This window comes from Haliotis rubra, unplaced genomic scaffold, assembly GCF_003918875.1.
Source record: "Haliotis rubra isolate DU_JTF1 unplaced genomic scaffold, ASM391887v1 Scf197, whole genome shotgun sequence".
Lineage (NCBI taxonomy): Eukaryota > Metazoa > Mollusca > Gastropoda > Lepetellida > Haliotidae > Haliotis > Haliotis rubra.
In genome coordinates this window covers 548,856-569,277 of record NW_025765969.1, presented here as the reverse complement: position 1 = coordinate 569,277, position 20,422 = coordinate 548,856, and the positions used below count along the sequence as shown (strand labels likewise).

The window sequence follows — 20,422 nt, the reverse complement described above, 5'->3', positions numbered from 1 at the left end:
TCCATTAAATTCCATTCAGTACTCTAAATGTAGGCTTAAGGTTTTCGAGTACTCCTATATTGAAAAAATAAGGAGTACGTACTCCTGGTGTTCAAAAATTATCTGGAGCCCTATATAACCATGCAAGTAATTCAGGGCAGAGAAATAGACCTCATAGTCAGAAAGATTCTAGTCATTCAGGATGAAGAAACGGACCTCTTAGTCAGTCTTGATGACTTGACTAATTGTCTTTCAGTGAAGCCCCAACAGTTTTCTTGTTCTTTTGTGCCAAGTATATATACAGACCTCTCCAGACAACAAGGCTGAGCATTGGACAGTCCAAGCTCATGTTCATTGGTCACTGGAATATGGGAAGGCTTGATTCCATGATGAACGATCATTTTATTCCTGAAATTGCCAAGCTGTTTTGAAGAGGATGATCAATTTCTTTGTTGAAATCAGATCTCGTTAAACCTGAGTCCATCCTCATGAATGGAATAATGGTTTCTTGTACTGTTGTGCCCTTGACAGTGGGTCAGTTACAGCAAGCTGGTATGTCATTGGAAACCTAGTCTGATCTTACCAAAGGGAGTGGTCTGGTTGCATAGTTGTACTGTGATGGGGCTCATCATTGCGAGTCCTAGGATTTGATTATCAGTAGAGTACGTAGTGTGATGCTCAGTTCTGGTGTCTCCCCATCTTTGATATTGTGGGAATATTGCTTGGAAAGACTCGCTGGTCAAGTTACATATGGTTCTGAAGAGGTTTCATGTGATTCTGGAGAAAGTGTCTGCTCATTTTTGTTAAACTTAAATCGTAAGTTGTTCAATAATACTGCTAGGAGACAATTTTAGTCCCGTTTATGGAAAGTGTGTTTGATGAGGGTGGGTATTTTGAGGGTGGTATGAAAGTTGTTTAGACAAGAACATTCTGCCTTCAATCAGATATTTTGATGTTTAAGCCATAATCTTTATGGCAGTTCCATGAGAAAGGAATGGTCCAGTGTCATCCAAAGATGTCTTTTAATCTAATTAAAGTCATTGAATGATTTGTCAATTGTATTGAAAGGACTAGATCAAACTTTTTGTTACTTTCAGATTATCATGGTTTGGACAGCATTTGTGGATATGGCCAATCTAGCCATTGTCTGGAAGAGGTTCATGGACTTAAGTTCCAGGATCATCAGTTGTCCAACTTGGCTTCCAAAGATAACTTGTTCCATGTAACACATAATCGTGATGAAATGACAACTGGCTTTCCATGTTCCGTGTGTAGCAAAGTGTTTTCTAGTAACGGGGCCCGGTGGAATCATGTGTCGTCTGTCCACAATAAGGTTCAATTCTCCTGTGTGTGTGGCAAGGTCTATCAGTATTGTCAAGGCCTCAGCAGACATAAGAAGACATGTCCCATGTTGACAGCTACGTCAAGTACTCACCTTGACCTTCCAAAGGATTGACTCTGACAGCAGTCACCTTGAACTATGCCAAGAGTCATATTGCTAGCAGGGCAGTGGGGTAGCCTAGTGGTTAAAGCATTCACTCATTATGCCGAACGAACGGGTTTGATTACCCACATGGGTACAATGTGTGAAGTCCATTTCTGGTGTCCCCAGCCGTGATATTGCTGGAATATTGCTAAAAGCGGTGGAAAACCCAACTCACTCACTCATTCATATTGGTAGCAGTCACCTTGACTTATATTGTCAGTAATCACCTTCACCAATTTTTCTGGAAGACACTTTCACCTGCTCCAGGATTGACACTGTCAGTAGTCACTTTGACCTAGCACCAATTGTAACCAGCAATCACCTCGAGTGCACAAAGATATTTGTTGACAGTAGTCATCTGATGTAGCTTTGGTGTTGTTGGCATCATCTGGACTAAGATCTTGGAGAATTAAAAAGTCAGGATAAAACTTCCTTTGTGTTGTTCATATCAAAATATTTTTGTGGGAGTTTTTGTGTTTCGGTTCATAAAGTTATTCAGAAGGTTTTGATCAGACATTCCAAGATTGGCAATGTTTGGGTTCCGATCTTGTGCAATATTTTATTGAGCTGTCAGGATGTAGGAAGCCATTTGTGCTGACTGGTTCTTATGTTGAAATTATGCCAAGTTAGTATGTAACTTTAGTTAATGTTAATAGAAGGGTAGCACCGTGGGTACAGTGTTTGCTGGTCACACTTGAGGTTTGATTCGTCACATGTGAGTCTATTTCTGTTCCCCACTGTGGTATTGATGCTATATTGTCAAAATGTGGTGTAAAGCTATAATCAGTAAATTAGGAATCTTGTCAGGACCCTGTTTCTGTTCCGTCATAGGATTCTATAAGATTCATTTTCATCCTTGAGTTTCATTGGTTTTTACTTTAGCTTTCTTACGCTTTGACTTTAATCATTGTGTGCGTGTGCGTGTGCTTACTATTGACCACTTGGTGCCAACCAATAACAACAACCCAGTCATGACGGTGCTTGTTTCTTTCAGGTTGTCATGGTTATAGGAGTTCATACTTTGGTATCACACACCATCCTGGCATGTCGCATCAGCAGGAGGTACGGTCTGAGATCACGGGGTCGCATCGGTGCCCCGATTGTGGCAAAATGTTCATGACCTCGCGGGCGCGGACTCTCCATGTCGAAGCTGTTCACCAGCAGCTGGACTTCACCTGTGTCTGTGGGAAGGCCTACAAGTACAGGACTGGCTTGCAGAGACACTTGCGACAGAGCAAACCCTGTGCTCTGACAATGAACCCCAGCCCGCTAGTTCCTTCCAGTGTTATGCATACTGATTATCCCACCTCTGTCATTACATGGGACCCCACTGAGTAAGGGATTGATTTTGCACATAGGGAAAAAGTTCTATTTTCTCTGTGGAGGAGTGAGTGAGTGAGTTTGGTTTTACGCTGCTTTTAGCAATATTCCAGCAATATCACAGCAGGGAACACCAGAAATGGGCTTCACAAATTGTACCCATGTTGGGAATTGAACCTGGGTCTTCAGCGTTACAAGGGAAGGCTTATACCACTAGTCTACCCACCGACCTCTCTTTTGAGGAATTGTTTGTTGTCTCAGTTAAATGTCTGTCAGGCTGTTTAGTACTGGAGATACAAGCATGGACTCTTTGGGATATTTATCTCCATTTTTAGGATTAAAATTGACCCTGTCTGAGCTACCTCAGTTTGGTGTGCAGAGTTGCTTCCCTTGGGCAAGCTAGGAACCTATGATCAGTTTGAATCCCTGTTCACCACAAATTATGATTTTGGGGTTGCAAGCACCATATCCATGCTTGTGGGATTCAACATGTAGTAAACATCCGAGAAATGTTTCATTGAAATGGTTTGAATTCCTTTAAAAATGAATTCCTTTCTGACCCTGACTTACTTTTGTCTGTCAGAAAAATCTTAACATGTGGAAATAAAACTCGCAGACCTTACTTGTCAGTTAAAATTCTGCCACAACATGGATATTTCAAGGTTTTCAAGGATACACTGAGGAACAGTGAATGTTGTGTTGTGAACATTGTGTGTTGTTAGGAAAATATTGTCATTGCTGAAAGGTGACTCTTAGCAATTTTATGCAGGAATGCATTTTGAGAAGCTGCAAGTGAACTTTTGTTTAGGATAGGAAGACATTTGTTGAACCTGAACACATACCTATGCCGCATCCACGTTACATATTATTTCCTAAAAGTAGTTTAGAAGTTAAAATAAAAACATGTTGATACACTTATTATTTAAGTTACTGAAATAACTATTTTCAGTGGAAGAGCCCTTTTATTTGTCTCAATGTTATTTTCTTTCTTCCTTTTAAGATGCTATTATTCACATTTAAGGAAATGGAAAACTGATAAAAGACCGTCTTTATCTCTGTTCATATTTCCTTGATTATAAAGAATGTTTTGTTGTGTCATCATTAGATATATTTATTTGAGTTAAAATTGTCAAATTAAGAAACTGGAAAGAAATGTTCCACAGATAAAAGCAACATATAGGTCTCTGAATGTATACAGTGTATATTTCTTATTTTCCCTGGAATGGGACACATTATAACAGAAAGTCATTGTCTATTTTCCAGCTGTATTGGGTGTGATGTGTGTTGAATACCCCATTGTGTAAATGATTGTGGTCATCTGTCAAGAATTTGTTTCAATTTGATTCCATTTTAATTCAAATTGTATCAAGACTGGACCAAACTTGGAGAATGTGTAACTTTTCATTCCTTGATAGGCTTGTATGGCGATATTTTTTGTTTCGTTTTTTTCAGTGAAATACCATTAAGGAATTATTCATATTGCCTGTGCATACACACACGTCAGTAATGTACGTCAAGGAAATGTTGTCTCGGTTTGCTAAAATAATGTTTGAGATGATATACTCCCCAGGGAGTTGAGATTGATAACACGATGTGCAGTTGAGACTGACATCCAATGATCGAGGGAAAAAATACCAGCGCCTTGAGCAAGCACTAGTTGCCTGGATATGTGCGCTATATAAATATCCTATAATAATAATAATAATAATAATATACAACTCAGTATTTGATAGGGATAATCAGGTTTGTTGTTCTATTCGAATGTACACTTAACATTCTGAGGGTTAGTTTGTGTCCTTGAGGAAATATACTCCTGTCAAAAGTAGGACGAACACACAAGACGATGCAAAATACAAAACTGCATGTCCTTGAAAAAATGATCTTGCTGCGCAATGTGCGACATGATTGAAGTCTTATGACTGGGGAAGTTAGCTCAAACTCGATAACATTTCCAGAAGACATGATATGTGTTTTCTAAATGTCTGATTGTGGTAGACATAAGAATACAAGGATGTATATATTCAGAGAGAACCATTTTCAGGTTCAGTTTCCATGAGACATACTGATCAGTTTCTGTGTATATGATGTCATCAGACATGAGGACAGTGTGTTGAGGGATTCATCAGCATTGGGATCCTGTGTCCCTGATCTGTTTGTATGTTCGAAACCTTTTCACGATGACATTGTGTTTATAATAAAGAAATTCAACCAGACAGAACTCTTTGTGGTGTTTGACAATCGTTCGAATACAACCGTACTATACACTCCAAAAGAGCTGTGATTGTTAGGGCTACACGGTATTAACGGTATGTCGCAATACACTTTTCAAATGATACGTATTGCAATATTTTTATCTGAGAAAGAACATATAAGATATTTTTGTGATTATCTTTATGGTTTAAATTATAATCTACACATAATTTCCATCACAACACACGTTTTCCTTTGTTATTCAAGGACAAAGCGGCATATTGTAATCCTATATATTTTATACAAAAGAAAATGGAATCCACGACAATGAAACCTAATTTTGAGATTGCTGTTAACAGAACCATAACATGTATCAGAGGCCCAGATAAGCTGCGTATCCGGGTAAAATATGCATCGAAAATTTCCAATTACGCATTGAAAAAATAATTGTTGCATACCAATTACGCATTTAAAATGTTAGATACTCAAAAGGTTTAAAACAAATGCGTACGGAATATATTTATAAAAATCGCTTGTGTAATGAAAAACACATAGATTGCTATCAAGTTGTACTGTTAGTATAGGACAAGTGTTGTACTGTCAGTATAGGATGAGTGATTTTTATGAAATCATTTCCATTATATTTAAGTTGGTTTTGATTAGGTATGACATAACTCAGAACATACCTGCTTAGTAAACTTACTCAATGACATATACTTAGGTGAGTAAAATGACTGAAATACGCACATATTTGAAAGCAGTGGGTAACGGAAAATGAAATACCCACTCAACATTCATAATACCCACTCCAAAAGAATACAGTGGGTACAGTACCCACATGAGCTAAATCTTATCTGGAGCTCTGTGTATGTTTAGGGATGTAGACAATAGTATTCACATGCACAATTGGTGTCACTCTGTCAAACACTTCCTGTCCCAATATATCTCAATAGGGGTACCTGCATCGCAATATTTTGCAATACAATTTATTTGCCAATACACAGCCCTAGTGATTGTCGTTACCTTGGAGATAAGTGAGGTGAGCGAGGCGGCAGGGACAGCGTGGATCATGTGTATGATGATAAATGTTGAGTGCAAGAATATTGTGGAAAGAGCAAGCATCTTCTTGATTTTGGCGACGGTGATGTCAGCTGGGTGAGGCGGCAGGGACAGCATAGATCATGTGCACACAACCCCATTGGACAGATACTGATAGTGCTGGTATTGGCATACAACCTGCGATACGATACATCACGATACTAAAATTTTAGTCACGATGATATATTGCCGAAGTATTGTGCACTGAAGCTGCGATACGATATGAATCCTGATATAAGGGTGGCAATACGATACGTATCAGTATCACGATAGTAAAATCTTTAATTCTAACACCAACTATAAAACACCTTAAGATCAAAACAAAACCATTTTAAATTATTTCGTCAAATTCCGCCAGCGTTTTTCAATGTTTATTCGGAAATGACATCATTAAGTTTATACATGGACTTTGTGAATGTTAATAACATGTGACCGCTATGTCTGACACAGTTCTTGTTGCAAGAATTTCCGAGAAAACATTTACTTATGAAGAAAAAAAAAGAAAGCATATATTTTAATCATCAAACAAAAGTAAGTCTTTTTTCTTGACAGATATCACGATTCGACAATATTCAAAGTTAAACATTGATGTATTGTGGCCCATTTGAAGTATCGGATCGGGATATACTTCAATGTAAAACTTTGTATCAATTCATTGTATCGGCGGCCCATGGATCGATGCATCGATGTGTATCGATGAATCGTCACACCACTAGATACTGATGGAACCTCTTACTTGCTGTACACTGAAATTGAAAATGAAATAAGACTTGCCTTGCCTTTGCATGTATTGGGAGTCACTTGTAGGGCAGAATACGCTGTTTTGATAACAGCCTCACTGTTTGATAGTGAATCACAAACACATGCTTATGATGTTGTTGGAATCATGTACTGGACTTTTAGCAGTTGCACCTGTTCGAAAAACATGCAAGACCTTAAAACACAAAATAAAAGTAATTAGAATTTGTATTACAACAGAATAATGGTCACAAACTGTATTGCTTATGACAACAAAAGCTGTTACGAGTCAGATTGTTGGACCTGATGGCAAAGACATTGTACTTTCCACAGCCTGGAGTTACCTCCCCTGACTGCACAATTAGAATTACATCCATTTGCTGTCGGAACACATTTTCTTTCAAAAGATTTTGCGCATTTATTTAAGTTGCGAGTCAAGTAGTATTCCTGCTCTGTAGCTAATTGTTACAGGGATGAAAACATCACTTCAGTCAGGAAAGAAGGTTTTTTCTGAGTTTTTACAAAAACAAATTTCCATAAAGTGATAAAAACTAGGTGAGGGGAGAGAGACATCAATGCTGGATCCTAGCTTAGTTGTTCAGAGATTCATCTTCAGGGTTCGTGAGAACTCCTAACATGAAGTCTAAATTTCTAGAAGTCCTCAGGATATCTTAAGCATTAGACAAACCGACTCGTGGATGGTGCTGATTGCAACCTTGCTTATCATTCTCAAGACAATACAAAAGAGTACGACCAAACCTAACAGGTGACATTTTACCACAGTTCACGTTGTAAGTAAGCCAGAACTCTGAGCCCATTGGTAAAGTCACTCGATGTAGGAAGTCACACTAGGTTTGATTACATCTAAGGAAATTTTCCATCAGTGAAAGGATCTCTTCATTTCCATTTGGACTGAAACTGTCAGAATCTAAGTTGCTAAATTTTAAAAATATTGAAGGCGTCCAATTAACTGGTTCTCATCCCTTTTTCAGGCAATGGTTGTGACAATTCTCAGTTGAAAGAACTGTGGAGGTATCCATCAGGATCTCTTGAGGAACTTGTCCAGCCTTCTCTTGTGCCTATGGGTTACATGTTGGGAGATTTCTCTCAGTCCGATCTCGACCGGGGGAGCAGGGTGTCCAATATTCAGTGCGAGGAGTGTGGGAAAACCTTCACTCAGTGTATCGCCAAGAAGATCCATATGGAGTCTGTACACATGAATGTGACCTATTCCTGTGTGTGTGGGAAGGTGTATCGGTACCGTAGGGCATTGCGGAGACACATGAAGAACCAGGGCTGCAGCGGGGCAACGCAGTAGTTATGTAAGTCAGAAGATTAGATTAAGCCCTGTGTTCAAGAGGAAGCGATTGGGATGTGGCGTCACATTTGACATTATTGCACTTGCGATGTTCATGCATGTGTGTGTACTTCCTTGTCCTGGTTTCGACGACGAAACAATATGAAACTCTGTTTAAGATGAACAGAGGCGCATTCTACGAAGCCATCTGAGCAAATACTGTTGAAGTATCAGAGTTACGGTCACGTTAGTTCTTAAGATTGTTTTGTGGAACAGACCCAGTATTCTGGCTCCAAGCAGACCATGTACCAGTCCATGTTTTATTCCTTTAACACTGAGCCCCAGGCAGGGAAACAAGTGCTGCCTTAAAACACCTTTTGCTATAACAGGGTTCGGAATCAAACAACTGATCTTCTGCTCACTAAGCAGATGCTCAGCAGACGTAATATTTCTGGAATACTGTGCACAAGGGATGTCTTCACCAAATAAACCTCTTTGTTAAATGCTGAAAATATTTGTCCGCAAAACTCTTAATTGTTGGATGACAAATCTGATGTGGATATTTTAATATATAACATTAACAATATAACACACTTTCTTCTGCGAAAGCGAACAGTGTACATGCGCCAAACTGATATCCTGTTGCATTGCACCCCAATACAGGTGAATTTGATAAAAAAGAGAGCAATATTTTTGTGGTCCTCCATGATGCCAAAGTAGCAGGCTTAGAGTGATTGTCACCTTCGGTTAATTGTATTACTACAATCAAACAGCATTAATTTCATAATTATTAAGACAGATTCTCACAAAACTGGTTGCTTGTCTTCGTGACGTGTGACTTACAGCAGTGACCAGCCACACAGGAAGTGGTGTTGCTGAATTCTAAAGGTGCTCCCATTTCTGGTTACTGGTAGGCCATATGTTTTACAAATACTGTAAACGTATTATATTTCGCGCAAAACATTTTAGCGTGAAAATTTATACACCGCGAATAAACCTGTCATTCATTCAGTCTAGCCACGCTCGCCCCTGAGTTGTTACCATAACACATAAAGTTTGAAGACAGAAATCTACGGGAATCTTAAAATGACGACTGATAGTAGCATAAAGAATCATACTTAACTGTCACTGTAATGTATTTCCCAAAATATAATTAAATAATGAGCCAAATCCCATCGCCGAATTAGCGAAAACAGCAATGTGTGTTGTGGCCGCCATGGAAATTGGTCACATGACAGATGGTTTGATACAAAACAGATTACCATGAAACGACTATGAAAGAAATAATACAGCAGTATTTTATTTATTCATTAAGATTTTATTTACCAGTACATCATGAAGCGAATAGTCACTTAACACTCAATCATCTCATTCACAACAACCCGGCTTGTTTGAAATCACAAAGAGCTTCATTCCGGCAATTACTGATATTGCGCGAATAATTGACCGCGCGATGTAGTCTAAACTGTCAATTCCGCGAAAATTGCACCACGCGAAAATAAGTACGTTTACAGTATATAATTTGACAAATAGAGTCACAGTTCTAATATATTTAGGGAAATTATTTCTGAATACATTAATACTTGTAGTACAACTGGTTGTATGAGCAGAGGTTTTCCCAACATTAATAACTGGACAGGGAGGACGTTATGATACGAAGGACATATCATTTTAGAGAAGTTATTAATACACAGAGAAATGTACTAGAAGGACACAGGACTTATGGCCTGTCAAATACTACTTTCCTGTTGACAGGTTTACTCGACATGGCTGTCGTTTATTTCTAATGAAGTAAACAATAGTGTTGGGAATTGGTTAAAATCTCATAATTGATGATTGGTTTAGTACAACCCATGATCAATCATCGAAAATAATTGGTTAGCATCATTTATGAAATGTGAAAATGCACACAAGAATAAGGAAAAAAACATGTAGTTCTTTGGGGGTTTTTTGGCAAAATTTCACATCTTTAAAGAATGACTAGTATGGAGGAACATCAATTTCTTAGAGTCTTTAGGATAAATTCAATCATGACTTGGAACGAGCTTGTAGTGCTTATGAAATGTAACAGACAAAACCAACCTAGTGAAAAATACTGTTAATGAAAACAAGTGTTCTAGAATTGTTTGTGTTCGATTATGAGAAAACATGACCAATCTTCGATTATATCAGTTAATCGGACCACCACTAATAAACAGGTAATGATTATTTGGGTGCACTCATTTTGCATGGTCTGATCCCTTACCCAGATACAAATCCTGTGAAATCAAAGTATGTTTTTCAAAAGAAAATGATATCTGTTGCATTCGGGATTGTTTCCTATCTGTCATTGCAATGTTTCCCAACGTCACTAACCTTAGAATGGGTGTAGTAGCTTTCCTATTTTCTTCCTTGCAGACTGTGGAACTCCCGATTCAAACCTGTTTCTTGATGCGAGTTCTTTACGTTCTTTGACAAGAACTGGACTTTTTATTGGAGGAACATCATCTGGGGAGGCTTCCTTGTCCAGGACTGCTCGTCAATCAGATTCACAAGTTGGTTACAAGTGCGATGAATGTGGCAAAGTGTTCACTGAAACTGGGACAAGGAAGGCTCACTGGGAATCTGTTCACAACAACGTGACATATTCTTGTCTGTGTGGGAGGGTTTACAAGTACCGCAGCGGGTTCAGGAGACATAGGTTGTTGTGTCCTCAAGGACTGGGCGCAGACCCTATCAAGAGTTCCTCTGGTGACATGTCATTATGAAGTGTGCTGTCTGACAGGTGCTTGGAGTTTGTCACTCCACAAGGAGACGGGAAAGAGACCAGATTACCTTGCTGCTTTGGCCACTAGTCTGAAGCCTGTGTGTATAAGTGTTCATTGGTCTAAGAAATTCAGCTAGTAAACATTACCTTCATGTCATGACGAAAATGAACTGAATATCCGTAAAGATCTGTGTTGGAATTGACCGTCAGCAACTGTGTAGTCCGATATCATGATATCAATCACTGGATTGTCTGATCCAGATTGTCATATAGGTGGAAGATTGCCACATGCAGTGTTATACAAACAGACAAGCAAACAAAATCTGTATATGTGTACTGAAAGAACATTTGGTCGAGTTGACTGAAAAAACAATTAGTTTCATTTTATGCCTGTAGGACGTGGTCCTTTAGTATGCTAATCAGAGCCATTGTTGAGACAAAAATATCCAGAAAATGTTTTTGAAGGAAAAGGATGGTCATGGATTCAAAGACTGGGCCCCATTCTGTGATGTAAACTTGTCGTAGGTACTGCAGATGTGTATTGGGTCAGATGGGGTGAAAACTGGACAGCAGCAGAGAATGTGTGGATTTTTCAGACCTTCTGGAGGATTTGGGCCGTGCTATACCTTGCAATGGAGACTTTTTAAAGACTATTTGTTCCAATTTGTTTCACAAAGTTCTCTTTTCACATGATGAGTTGAGGACCTTTCAACTTTGAAAGATGTATTGAATTGATTGCCATGCCTGGAATACATGTCACTTTCATCATGTGTATTTGTTTCACATTTTCGTCATAAAACTATTGCGTAAAACATCTCTGTTTGTTGTGAAGTTGACGTGCAAAGTTTTATTAAAATCCACAACATGGATTAATACAGTTTCCACAGTATTCTTATTCACACCTCAATGAGCAGAAACACATACACAGTCAATCCTTGAATGAATGTCAGACATTTAATGAACACAAAATTATCTAAAATTTGTTTGACAAATATATGGCTTGATAGAAGCTGTTCCATTTTGTTGCTTTCAGATTATGGCAACGTGGGGTCTGAACTATATCTAGAGGAAAGTTCCTTGCATGATCTGGCCCGAGCGGGAGTACACATTGGAGGAAACGTCTCCATGAGGGGCCCGGGGGTTTCAGTACAAGGGACTCAGCCTTGTGCACAGATTGGTTACAAGTGCGATGAATGTGGCAAAGTGTTCACCGAAACTGGGACAAGGAAGGCTCACTGGGAATCTGTTCACAACAACGTGACCTATTCTTGTCCGTGTGGGAGGGTTTACAAGTACCGCAGCGGGTTCAGGCTCCACAGACAAAAGTGTCCACAAGCTGTTGGTGTAGAACCTATTAAGCAGTTTCAGATGAAGCTCTCTTAAAGTGGAGGGCTCTGCTACAACAGTTTCAGATGAAGCTCTCTTAAAGTGGAGGGCTCTGCTACAACAGTTTCAGATGAAGCTCTCTTAAAGTGGAGGGCTCTGCTACAACAGTTTCAGATGAAGCTCTCTTAAAGTGGAGGGCTCTGCTACAACAGTTTCAGATGAAGCTCTCTTAAAGTGGAGGGCTCTGCTACAACAGTTTCAGATGAAGCTCTCTTAAAGTGGAGGGCTCTGCTACAACAGTTTCAGATGAAGCTCTTTAAAGTGGGAGGCTCTGCTACAACAGTTTCAGATGAAGCTCTTTTAAAGTGGAGGGCTCTGCTACAACAGTTTCAGATGAAGCTCTCTTAAAGTGGAGGGCTCTGCTACAACAGTTTCAGATGAAGCTCTCTTAAAGTGGAGGGCTCTGCTACAAGTTTCAGATGAAGCTCTCTTAAAGTGGAGGGCTCTGCTACAACAGTTTCAGATGAAGCTCTCTTAAAGTGGAGGGCTCTGCTACAACAGTTTCAGATGAAGCTCTCTTGAAGTGGAGGGCTCTGCTACAACAGTTTCAGATGAAGCTCTCTTAAAGTGGAGGGCTCTGCTACAACAGTTTCAGATGAAGCTCTCTTAAAGTGGAGGGCTCTGCTACAACAGTTTCAGATGAAGCTCTCTTAAAGTGGAGGGCTCTGCTACAACAGTTTCAGATGAAGCTCTCTTAAAGTGGAGGGCTCTGCTACAACAGTTTCAGATGAAGCTCTCTTAAAGTGGAGGGCTCTGCTACAACAGTTTCAGATGAAGCTCTCTTTAAAGTGGAGGGCTCTGCTACAACAGTTTCAGATGAAGCTCTCTTAAAGTGGAGGGCTCTGCTACAACAGTTTCAGATGAAGCTCTCTTAAAGTGGAGGGCTCTGCTACAACAGTTTCAGATGAAGCTCTCTTAAAGTGGAGGCTCTGCTACAACAGTTTCAGATGAAGCTCTCTTAAAGTGGAGGGCTCTGCTACAACAGTTTCAGATGAAGCTCTCTTAAAGTGGAGGGCTCTGCTACAACAGTTTCAGATGAAGCTCTCTCTTAAAGTGGAGGGCTCTGCTACAACAGTTTCAGATGAAGCTCTCTTAAAGTGGGAGGGCTCTGCTACAACAGTTTCAGATGAAGCTCTCTTAAAGTGGAGGGCTCTGCTACAACAGTTTCAGATGAAGCTCTCTTAAAGTGGAGGGGCTCTGCTACAACAGTTTCAGATGAAGCTCTCTTAAAGTGGAGGGCTCTGCTACAACAGTTTCAGATGAAGCTAAGCTCTCTTGAAGTGGAGGGCTCTGCTACAACAGTTTCAGATGAAGCTCTCTTTAAAGTGGAGGGCTCTGCTACAACAGTTTCAGATGAAGCTCTCTTAAAAGTGGAGGGCTCTGCTACAACAGTTCTCAGATGAAGCTCTCTTAAAGTGGAGGGCTCTGCTACAACAGTTTCAGATGAAGCTCTCTTAAAGTGGAGGGCTCTGCTACAACAGTTTCAGATGAAGCTCTCTTAAAGTGGAGGGCTCTGCTACAACAGTTTCAGATGAATCTCTCTGAAAGTGGAGGGCTCTGCTACAACAGTTTCAGATGAAGCTCGCTTAAAGAGGGCTCTGTAAAATTGTTGTCCTTGGAATTTTTATCAAGTTATCAGAGAGTGTTCAGGATACATGGACAGAAGTGTGGGAACCCATTATGCAGTATCAGATGAAACTCTAAAGGGGCCTTTTGTCGAATTGGTCATCCTAGCAAGTCTGACTCAAGTTACGACAGATCAGGGTACACCTACAGAGGTGTCCTCAAGCTTTTGGCATGGAACCCATTACTCAGTATCAGATGAAGCTCTCTTAAACTTGACCTCCGACTGTTTTTTTAATTGGTCTTTGCAAGTCTGACTCAAGTGATCACAGATCAGGCTACACCTTCAGAGGTGTCCTCAAGCTGTTGATGTGTCATCCATTATACTGTTCCAGAAGAACCTCAAAGGAAGACTCTGCTTTTGTAGTTTTCTGTCTGATTCAAGTTACCAAAGTCTGTTATGTTTTGTAAGTCTTCTCAACTACATGTTAGGCAATCCTGGAGAGTTGTTTTCTTCAAGACTCAAACACTGTGACTTTGTGTCAGTAAGGCAGGGAGAACGTCCATGACTGAACTGAAACATGCCCCACCCCACTGAGCATAGTCTCCATTGAATCATGATTCATCTTGTTTTGCCTGACAAGTGTCAAACTCCATTTGGTTTGACTTTGGTAACTTTTCTTATTTGACGTTTCTTGTATATTGTGTGTATATTATTTCCTGCAAGGTGTTATCAGTATGGTGTGTGGATTATTTTTTGTCCAAAGACTGACAATTTACATTTTGTGTTGAGTATTAATCCTTTCTTCATCTGAATAAATCATTGATTTGTGATGCCATGTTGTTTCGATATCCAGACACAATCATCTTCCATACACCTGGAAGCATGTGGACCTGTTGTTTTCGATATCCAGACACAATCATCTTCCATACACCTGGAAGAACGTGGACCTGTTGTTTCGATATCCAGACACAATCATCTTCCATACACCTGGAAGAACGTGGACCTGTTGTTTCGATATCCAGACACAATCATCTTCCATACACCTGGAAGAACGTGGACCTGTTGTTTCGATATCCAGACACAATCATCTTCCATACACCTGGAAGAACGTGGGCCTGTTGTTTTGATATCCAGACACAATCATCTTCCATACACCTGGAAGCACGTGGACCTGTTGTTTCGATATCCAGACACAATCATCTTCCATACACCTGGAAGCACGTGGACCTGTTGTTTCGATATCCAGACACAATCATCTTCCATACACCTGGAAGCACGTGGACCTGTTGTTTCGATATCCAGACACAATCATCTTCCATACACCTGGAAGCACGTGGACCTGTTGTTTCGATATCCAGACACAATCATCTTCCATACACCCGGAAGAACGTGGACCTGTTGTTTCGATATCCAGACACAATCATCTTCCATACACCTGGAAGCACATGGACCTGTTGTATGATCAAGAAGTATTTGTGGGTCAACTGGACAGTTTTGTTTGAAGTGATAAGGACTGAAATTGTTATGACCATGAGCAATGAAAACATTGATGTGGGGCGGGCTTTGATAGACTTGTGTATCCGATCAGGGGAGATAACTCAGTCATGTTTTACATACATGGAAGAAACTGCACCCAGTATGATCCTAAACAAGTTTTTTACGTAATATTTCCCAGGTAGCATATCGCTGTTGTAAGTGGGTACTAAAATCATTATCTCTACCCATCCAGAGCCACAAGTTTAAATAATGACAGCTTGCCACATTGTCAGAGTATCAATCTTGGGAGCATTGGCGAGAAATATTGTGTCTGTTTTGTATCTTCTCTTCTGTAGAGGCGGTAGATCATCCAGATACAATGAGGCCTCAGTTTTTGTAGGAGCAAACCATAATGACCTCAAGACAACCTATTTTCAAGGGCTTTTGATGTAGTGGATATTGGTGGATTCTCACACAGCTGTGGAACTCTTTCTCTGTGTGGTCTGACCATATGTAACCGCCTCCATGGTGTAGTGGTTAGAGCGTCTGCCCCGAGAGTGGAAGGTCGCGGGTTCGATCCCCGACCGCATCATACCAAAAGACGTTAAAATATGGTACTTGTTGGTCCCTGCCTGGCGCTCTACATTAATGGTACAACAAGGACTGGTCGGCTCGGAGTCAGTATAATGTGTCTAAGTGGGGTATTCATGCTTCACTGCGGCATGGTATCTCAGTGGGCTAGCACTATAAAACCAGCTTAAGTCTGGGCTAGTACAAGCAGCCTCACATACATATACACATGCATGCACATCGTCATATGAGCGAAATATTCTCAAGCACGACGTTAAACCCAATTTCACCTCACCTCACCTCTGCCCATATGTGGATAAAGTTCATTCACTCAGATATACAGATTGTTCTGTTCTGCCACACGTTGCAGTTTTGTGGATTGCTCATCTTTGGTTTAGCATGAGGCATTTGTAACTTAAGTTCCTGTTCCAGAAGTTGAATTCATTTTGTTTTGGGATATTTGGAAAAGTAAATATTTGTTTCCATATTTAACAAACAGCCACCTGAGTTACAAGACTTAACTGGATGACCTTTGTGGTAAAGATGTTTCACAATTAACAGGAGGGTGGTGGGGTAGCCCAGTGGTTAAGGCGTTTGTTTGTCACACCAAAGACACAGGTTCAATTACCCATATGGGTACAATGTTTGAAGCCCATTTCTGGTGTCACCCTGCCGTGGTATTTCTGGATTATTGCTAAAATTGGCATAATACTAAACTCCTTTTATCACTCACTCACTCAGACATCTTCTAAGTGCCTCCTTCATCTGTAGGAACTGGACACAATGGTCTCCAAGAGTTACTGCTATTGTCTCTTTCTCTTTCAGATAATGGTACAGTTGGTTCATTCCAACAGTTTGAAGGCAGTTCATACAATATGGTGTCAGGTGTTGGAAGAGAGGTCATGTTGGCTACTTCCTGTGCGTCACCTAATGGTTGTAGGTGTGAGGTTTGTGGGAAGATCTTCACAGACCCAGGCACCAAGAAGGCCCACAAGGAAGCCATCCATGACAATGTCACCTACCTCTGCCCGTGTGGCAAAGTCTACAAATATCGCTGTGGCTTCCGGAAACACAGACAGAGTTGCTCACAGGCCTTGGGTGCAGATCCTATCAAGCAGTATAATTATTACCCTTGAGGGTTCCGACTTCGAGGAAGTGAGTTGCAGCGGTTTCTCTGCAGAATGTGGGCCTTTGCTTTGAAAAAATATTGTTCTTCCACAAATCAGTTGTTCTTACATCACAGGAAGGCTATGAAGATCTTGTGTGATGATTACTTTGGTGTTCTTGATGGTTAGGAAGTTGCACCAGTCATACCTGGTCACAACTGACGTAGGTTTTAATATATTGTTGTTACATTGTCACATGGAAGGTTGTGAAGGTCTTCTCATATTGCTTTTGCATTCATCTTGTCGGATGGGAAAGAAGTTGCACCAGTCATGCCTGTTTCAGAATTTATGTTGTAGGTTGTTTCAGTTTTGTGTTCTAGTGGAACTACCATATATATGGGTAGATTTCCACCCTTCCGATTGGCCAACTTGGTCACATGACAGCGTTGACGTTAAGCGATGTCAACCTTGCCAACGAGAGGTTGATATAACAATCCATAGATTTGGGATATTCCAGCTGTGTTTAAAACTCCCAAAATTCTAAGCCAGACAGCCGGACTGGTAACTTTAAAAAATTACCAGTCCGGATACAAAGTTGCCTGTCCGGTTTTCAACAATTAAACACTTTGACTGTTATTGCTAACTCGAACAATCTCCATTCACTGTTTGTAGGCATCGCAATGAACTACATAGCCCTAACAAGCAATGTACCGAGTTTAGGTAAGCTGAAAGTACATGATTGTGATTGGTTATCGTGACATGAACTGCCCAATCGTAAGTAGTTTAACATAATTATCATAAAATCTTAAACACCTCAAACTGACGACAAGAGAACCTGTCTGATATTGTGAAATATTTTCTCTTAGGGGTAAAAATATCTACCAGACCACCGGAGAGGCTACTTTTAAAATTTGACCGTCCGAGATGAAAATAGACCGTTCCGGACGGTCAGGCAGGCAGACATTTTAAACGCTGCCATATATCACTGTTTATTATATGATGGGTTGATTTCCGCCCTTCCAATTGGCCAACTTGGTCACATGACAGCGTTGATGCTAAGCGATGTCAACCTCGCCACGTCGGGAGAGGTTGATATAAGAATCCAAGCACCCCCTGTGGCTAAAAATAGATTTGGGATATTCCAGCTGTGAACTCCGCACTGCATGGGTCACGCTAGATAAGGAAGTGATAGACATCGCTTCATCCCTGTGACTGTGTTGGTTTAGAGTTACGTCCCATCTGTATCAAAATGGCAGACGACCCGACACCACGAAGATTAATGACTGTGTATTCAAAGTATTCAGTACTTTTGTCATATAATAAAACAATTATTGACTTCAGTTGGTTGATCCATGATTTATCAACCTTGGACATGTGACATGTCCAAGGTTGATAAATCATTGGATCAACCTCACTAGAAGTCCATAATTGTATAGTATTGTCTGTCCACACACTTAAAGTGACCTACCTGTAAACACCTTGGATATCAAAGCTAATTTATTAAGGTAGCTCTTCCATAAAGCTACCCTGCACCAAGCACATCATTAGCATACACGATCCTATTAGTTGCAGTAAAATCATGTTTTGTTTTCTGATGGTCGTAGAATACAAGAACGTCACCATTTTGTGTGTTGGCGTGAGTGACCAGGAAAATCTGTTTATTATAGGAACTGAATTCAGTCAAATAAAGAGAGTGGATGTTTTGTAATTTAATCAGTTGTAGAGGTTCTAATTTACTGGACCCATCATGAACCTTTGTTGTATCAGGCGATGCAGGGATTTTGTGTTCGAATTATTCCCTTGCTGCTGTCATGAGAGGTGACCTAATGGATTGAGTGGTCAGGATCTGTGTTGTTATTCCCTAATGGTATGGAGCATTACTCATGATATCAATCAGTGGATTGTCTGGTCCAGAGGGGCAGGATCCTGTGTTGTTGTAACCCCATGCCAAGGTTTGATTCCCCACATGGATACAATGTGTGAAGCCCATTCTCTCTCTCTCTCTCTCTCTCTCTCTCTCTCTCTCTCTCTCTCTCTCTCTCTCTCTCTCTCTCTCTCTCTCTCTCTCTCTCTCTCTCTCTCTCTCTCTCTCTCTCTCTCTCTCTCTCTCTCTCTCTCTCTCTCCTCCTCCTCTCCTCCCTCCTTTCTTTTCCTCTTCTTCTTTCCCCCATAAAATTAAACTCACTCACTCTGGTCCAGACTTGTCATCTGAGATGGTCTTGTGTGGTTGATTATGTGTCGTTATAACCTGATGGCATGGATCATTACTGGCATATTATATAGAGACCACTGTCGTATATCAACAAGAAAAAGCTTTCAGGTATTCGCTGGCTTACATACGGGTTAAATTAACTTACAGATTAAAATTGGCAGTAGAAGTGTCTCCAACATAACTCATTGCTTCCCTCAAGTATACTACCCAACTTTTGATAGGGATGATCAGATTTGTCATTCTATTTAAAAATACACTTGACATATGAGAATAGTTTTGGTGTGTCACGGACAGATACAAATATCCCTGTGAATAGTTGAGCAGTGTATTCAGTATACTATGGTTATAACATACTCAAAGGGATATATATGATTTCGTTATAAATGTAGTTTCTTGTTATAGCGACTTCATAAGCTATTCTCCTTGCATTAGGCACATGGTTTGATGGGCAGTTCATTTATTCTTTCTTTCATTCCATTTTTTTTTTTTTTTTCATTATGTCATATATTCTCTGTAAAGATTCAGCTGCAATTTATTTTTATTCCTTTCAGATCCTGGAACTGCCCATCATTCAAACCCAAATATGCCTGGCCTGTCCCTCCGTCCAGGGGACGGGACTCACATGGCGCCGGGAATATTTGAAAAGGATTTAGACTTCAGTTTACTCATGCAAACTTCCCGATTGTCTGAAATTCCCCAGGATCAGGCAGGGTATAGGTGTGACATTTGTGGCAAGATCTTCACAGATCCAGGCACTAGGAAGGCCCATAAAGAAGCTATTCATGACAATGTGACGTACTCGTGTCCCTGTGGGAGGGTGTACAAGTACCGGTGCTCCTTCAGGAAGCATCGACAGACCTGCCCACAAGGCTTGGGGTCGGACCCCATCAAGAATTACAATGTTGATCTGTCAGGGTGATGGTAGGCCACAAAGATTGTTCGGATAGCTCATGAGTTAGAAGATATAGGCAGACAGACATGCTCACAGACTTGGTGGAAGACCATGATGCATACTGATAAGGGTGACTGGATGTTACAGTGATAGGGTTATGAGTCATGAAGCATAGGCTAGATTTATCTAAGGTTCCAAACTAGGCAAATGGAATGGTGGAAGCATATTGTGGTTATTTGCTGGACAGTATGGTACTTGGATTGCTGGTGTCATATGCAAATGCGTGTCATATGAAAATCTATCCGACCTAACTTTATTTGTTGAAGGTCATGGAGCATTGCCATGATTATTATTATTAA

The 20,422-nt window shown here is 40.4% G+C and overlaps 2 protein-coding genes across 15 annotated transcripts in view; both read left to right on the top strand.

Moving 5' to 3' along the window:
* LOC124274989 (zinc finger protein 37-like) overlaps positions 1-20,422 on the top strand; it is a 93,873-nt gene that overhangs the window by 34,547 nt on the left and 38,904 nt on the right. For 2 of the 14 annotated variants that reach the window (XR_006898105.1, XM_046710386.1), the window contains one exon: positions 1,077-4,998. The exons of 7 other annotated variants lie outside the window; for them this stretch is intronic. Coding sequence is in view for 5 of the 7 variants with exons in the window: in XM_046710386.1 (XP_046566342.1) it covers positions 1,077-1,435 (359 nt within the window). In the remaining 2 variants the exon portion in view is untranslated. Of the gene's footprint in view, positions 1-118; positions 766-1,076; positions 4,999-7,803; positions 9,017-10,505; positions 11,680-11,887; positions 12,488-20,422 lie in introns of those variants that run through there. 5 more of the 14 variants (XR_006898111.1, XM_046710390.1, XM_046710389.1 and 2 more) reach the window with 5 other exon arrangements.
* LOC124274995 lies at positions 15,188-20,338 on the top strand. Its single transcript, XM_046710414.1, has 3 exons — positions 15,188-15,282; positions 16,679-17,008; positions 19,723-20,338. Exons 1-3 carry the CDS (start codon positions 15,253-15,255, stop codon positions 19,822-19,824), a joined length of 462 nt encoding a protein of 153 aa, XP_046566370.1. The 5' UTR covers positions 15,188-15,252; the 3' UTR covers positions 19,825-20,338.

Bases quoted from the DNA above. Each gene is read 5' to 3' on its own strand.
- LOC124274995 (XM_046710414.1), top strand. From the start codon at position 15,253: ATGGACCTGTTGTATGATCAAGAAGTATTT. The intron at 15,283-16,678 runs GTGGGTCAACTG...TTTCTCTTTCAG, and splicing joins TGTATGATCAAGAAGTATTT to ATAATGGTACAGTTGGTTCA. The intron at 17,009-19,722 runs GTGAGTTGCAGC...TATTCCTTTCAG, and splicing joins AGGGTTCCGACTTCGAGGAA to ATCCTGGAACTGCCCATCAT.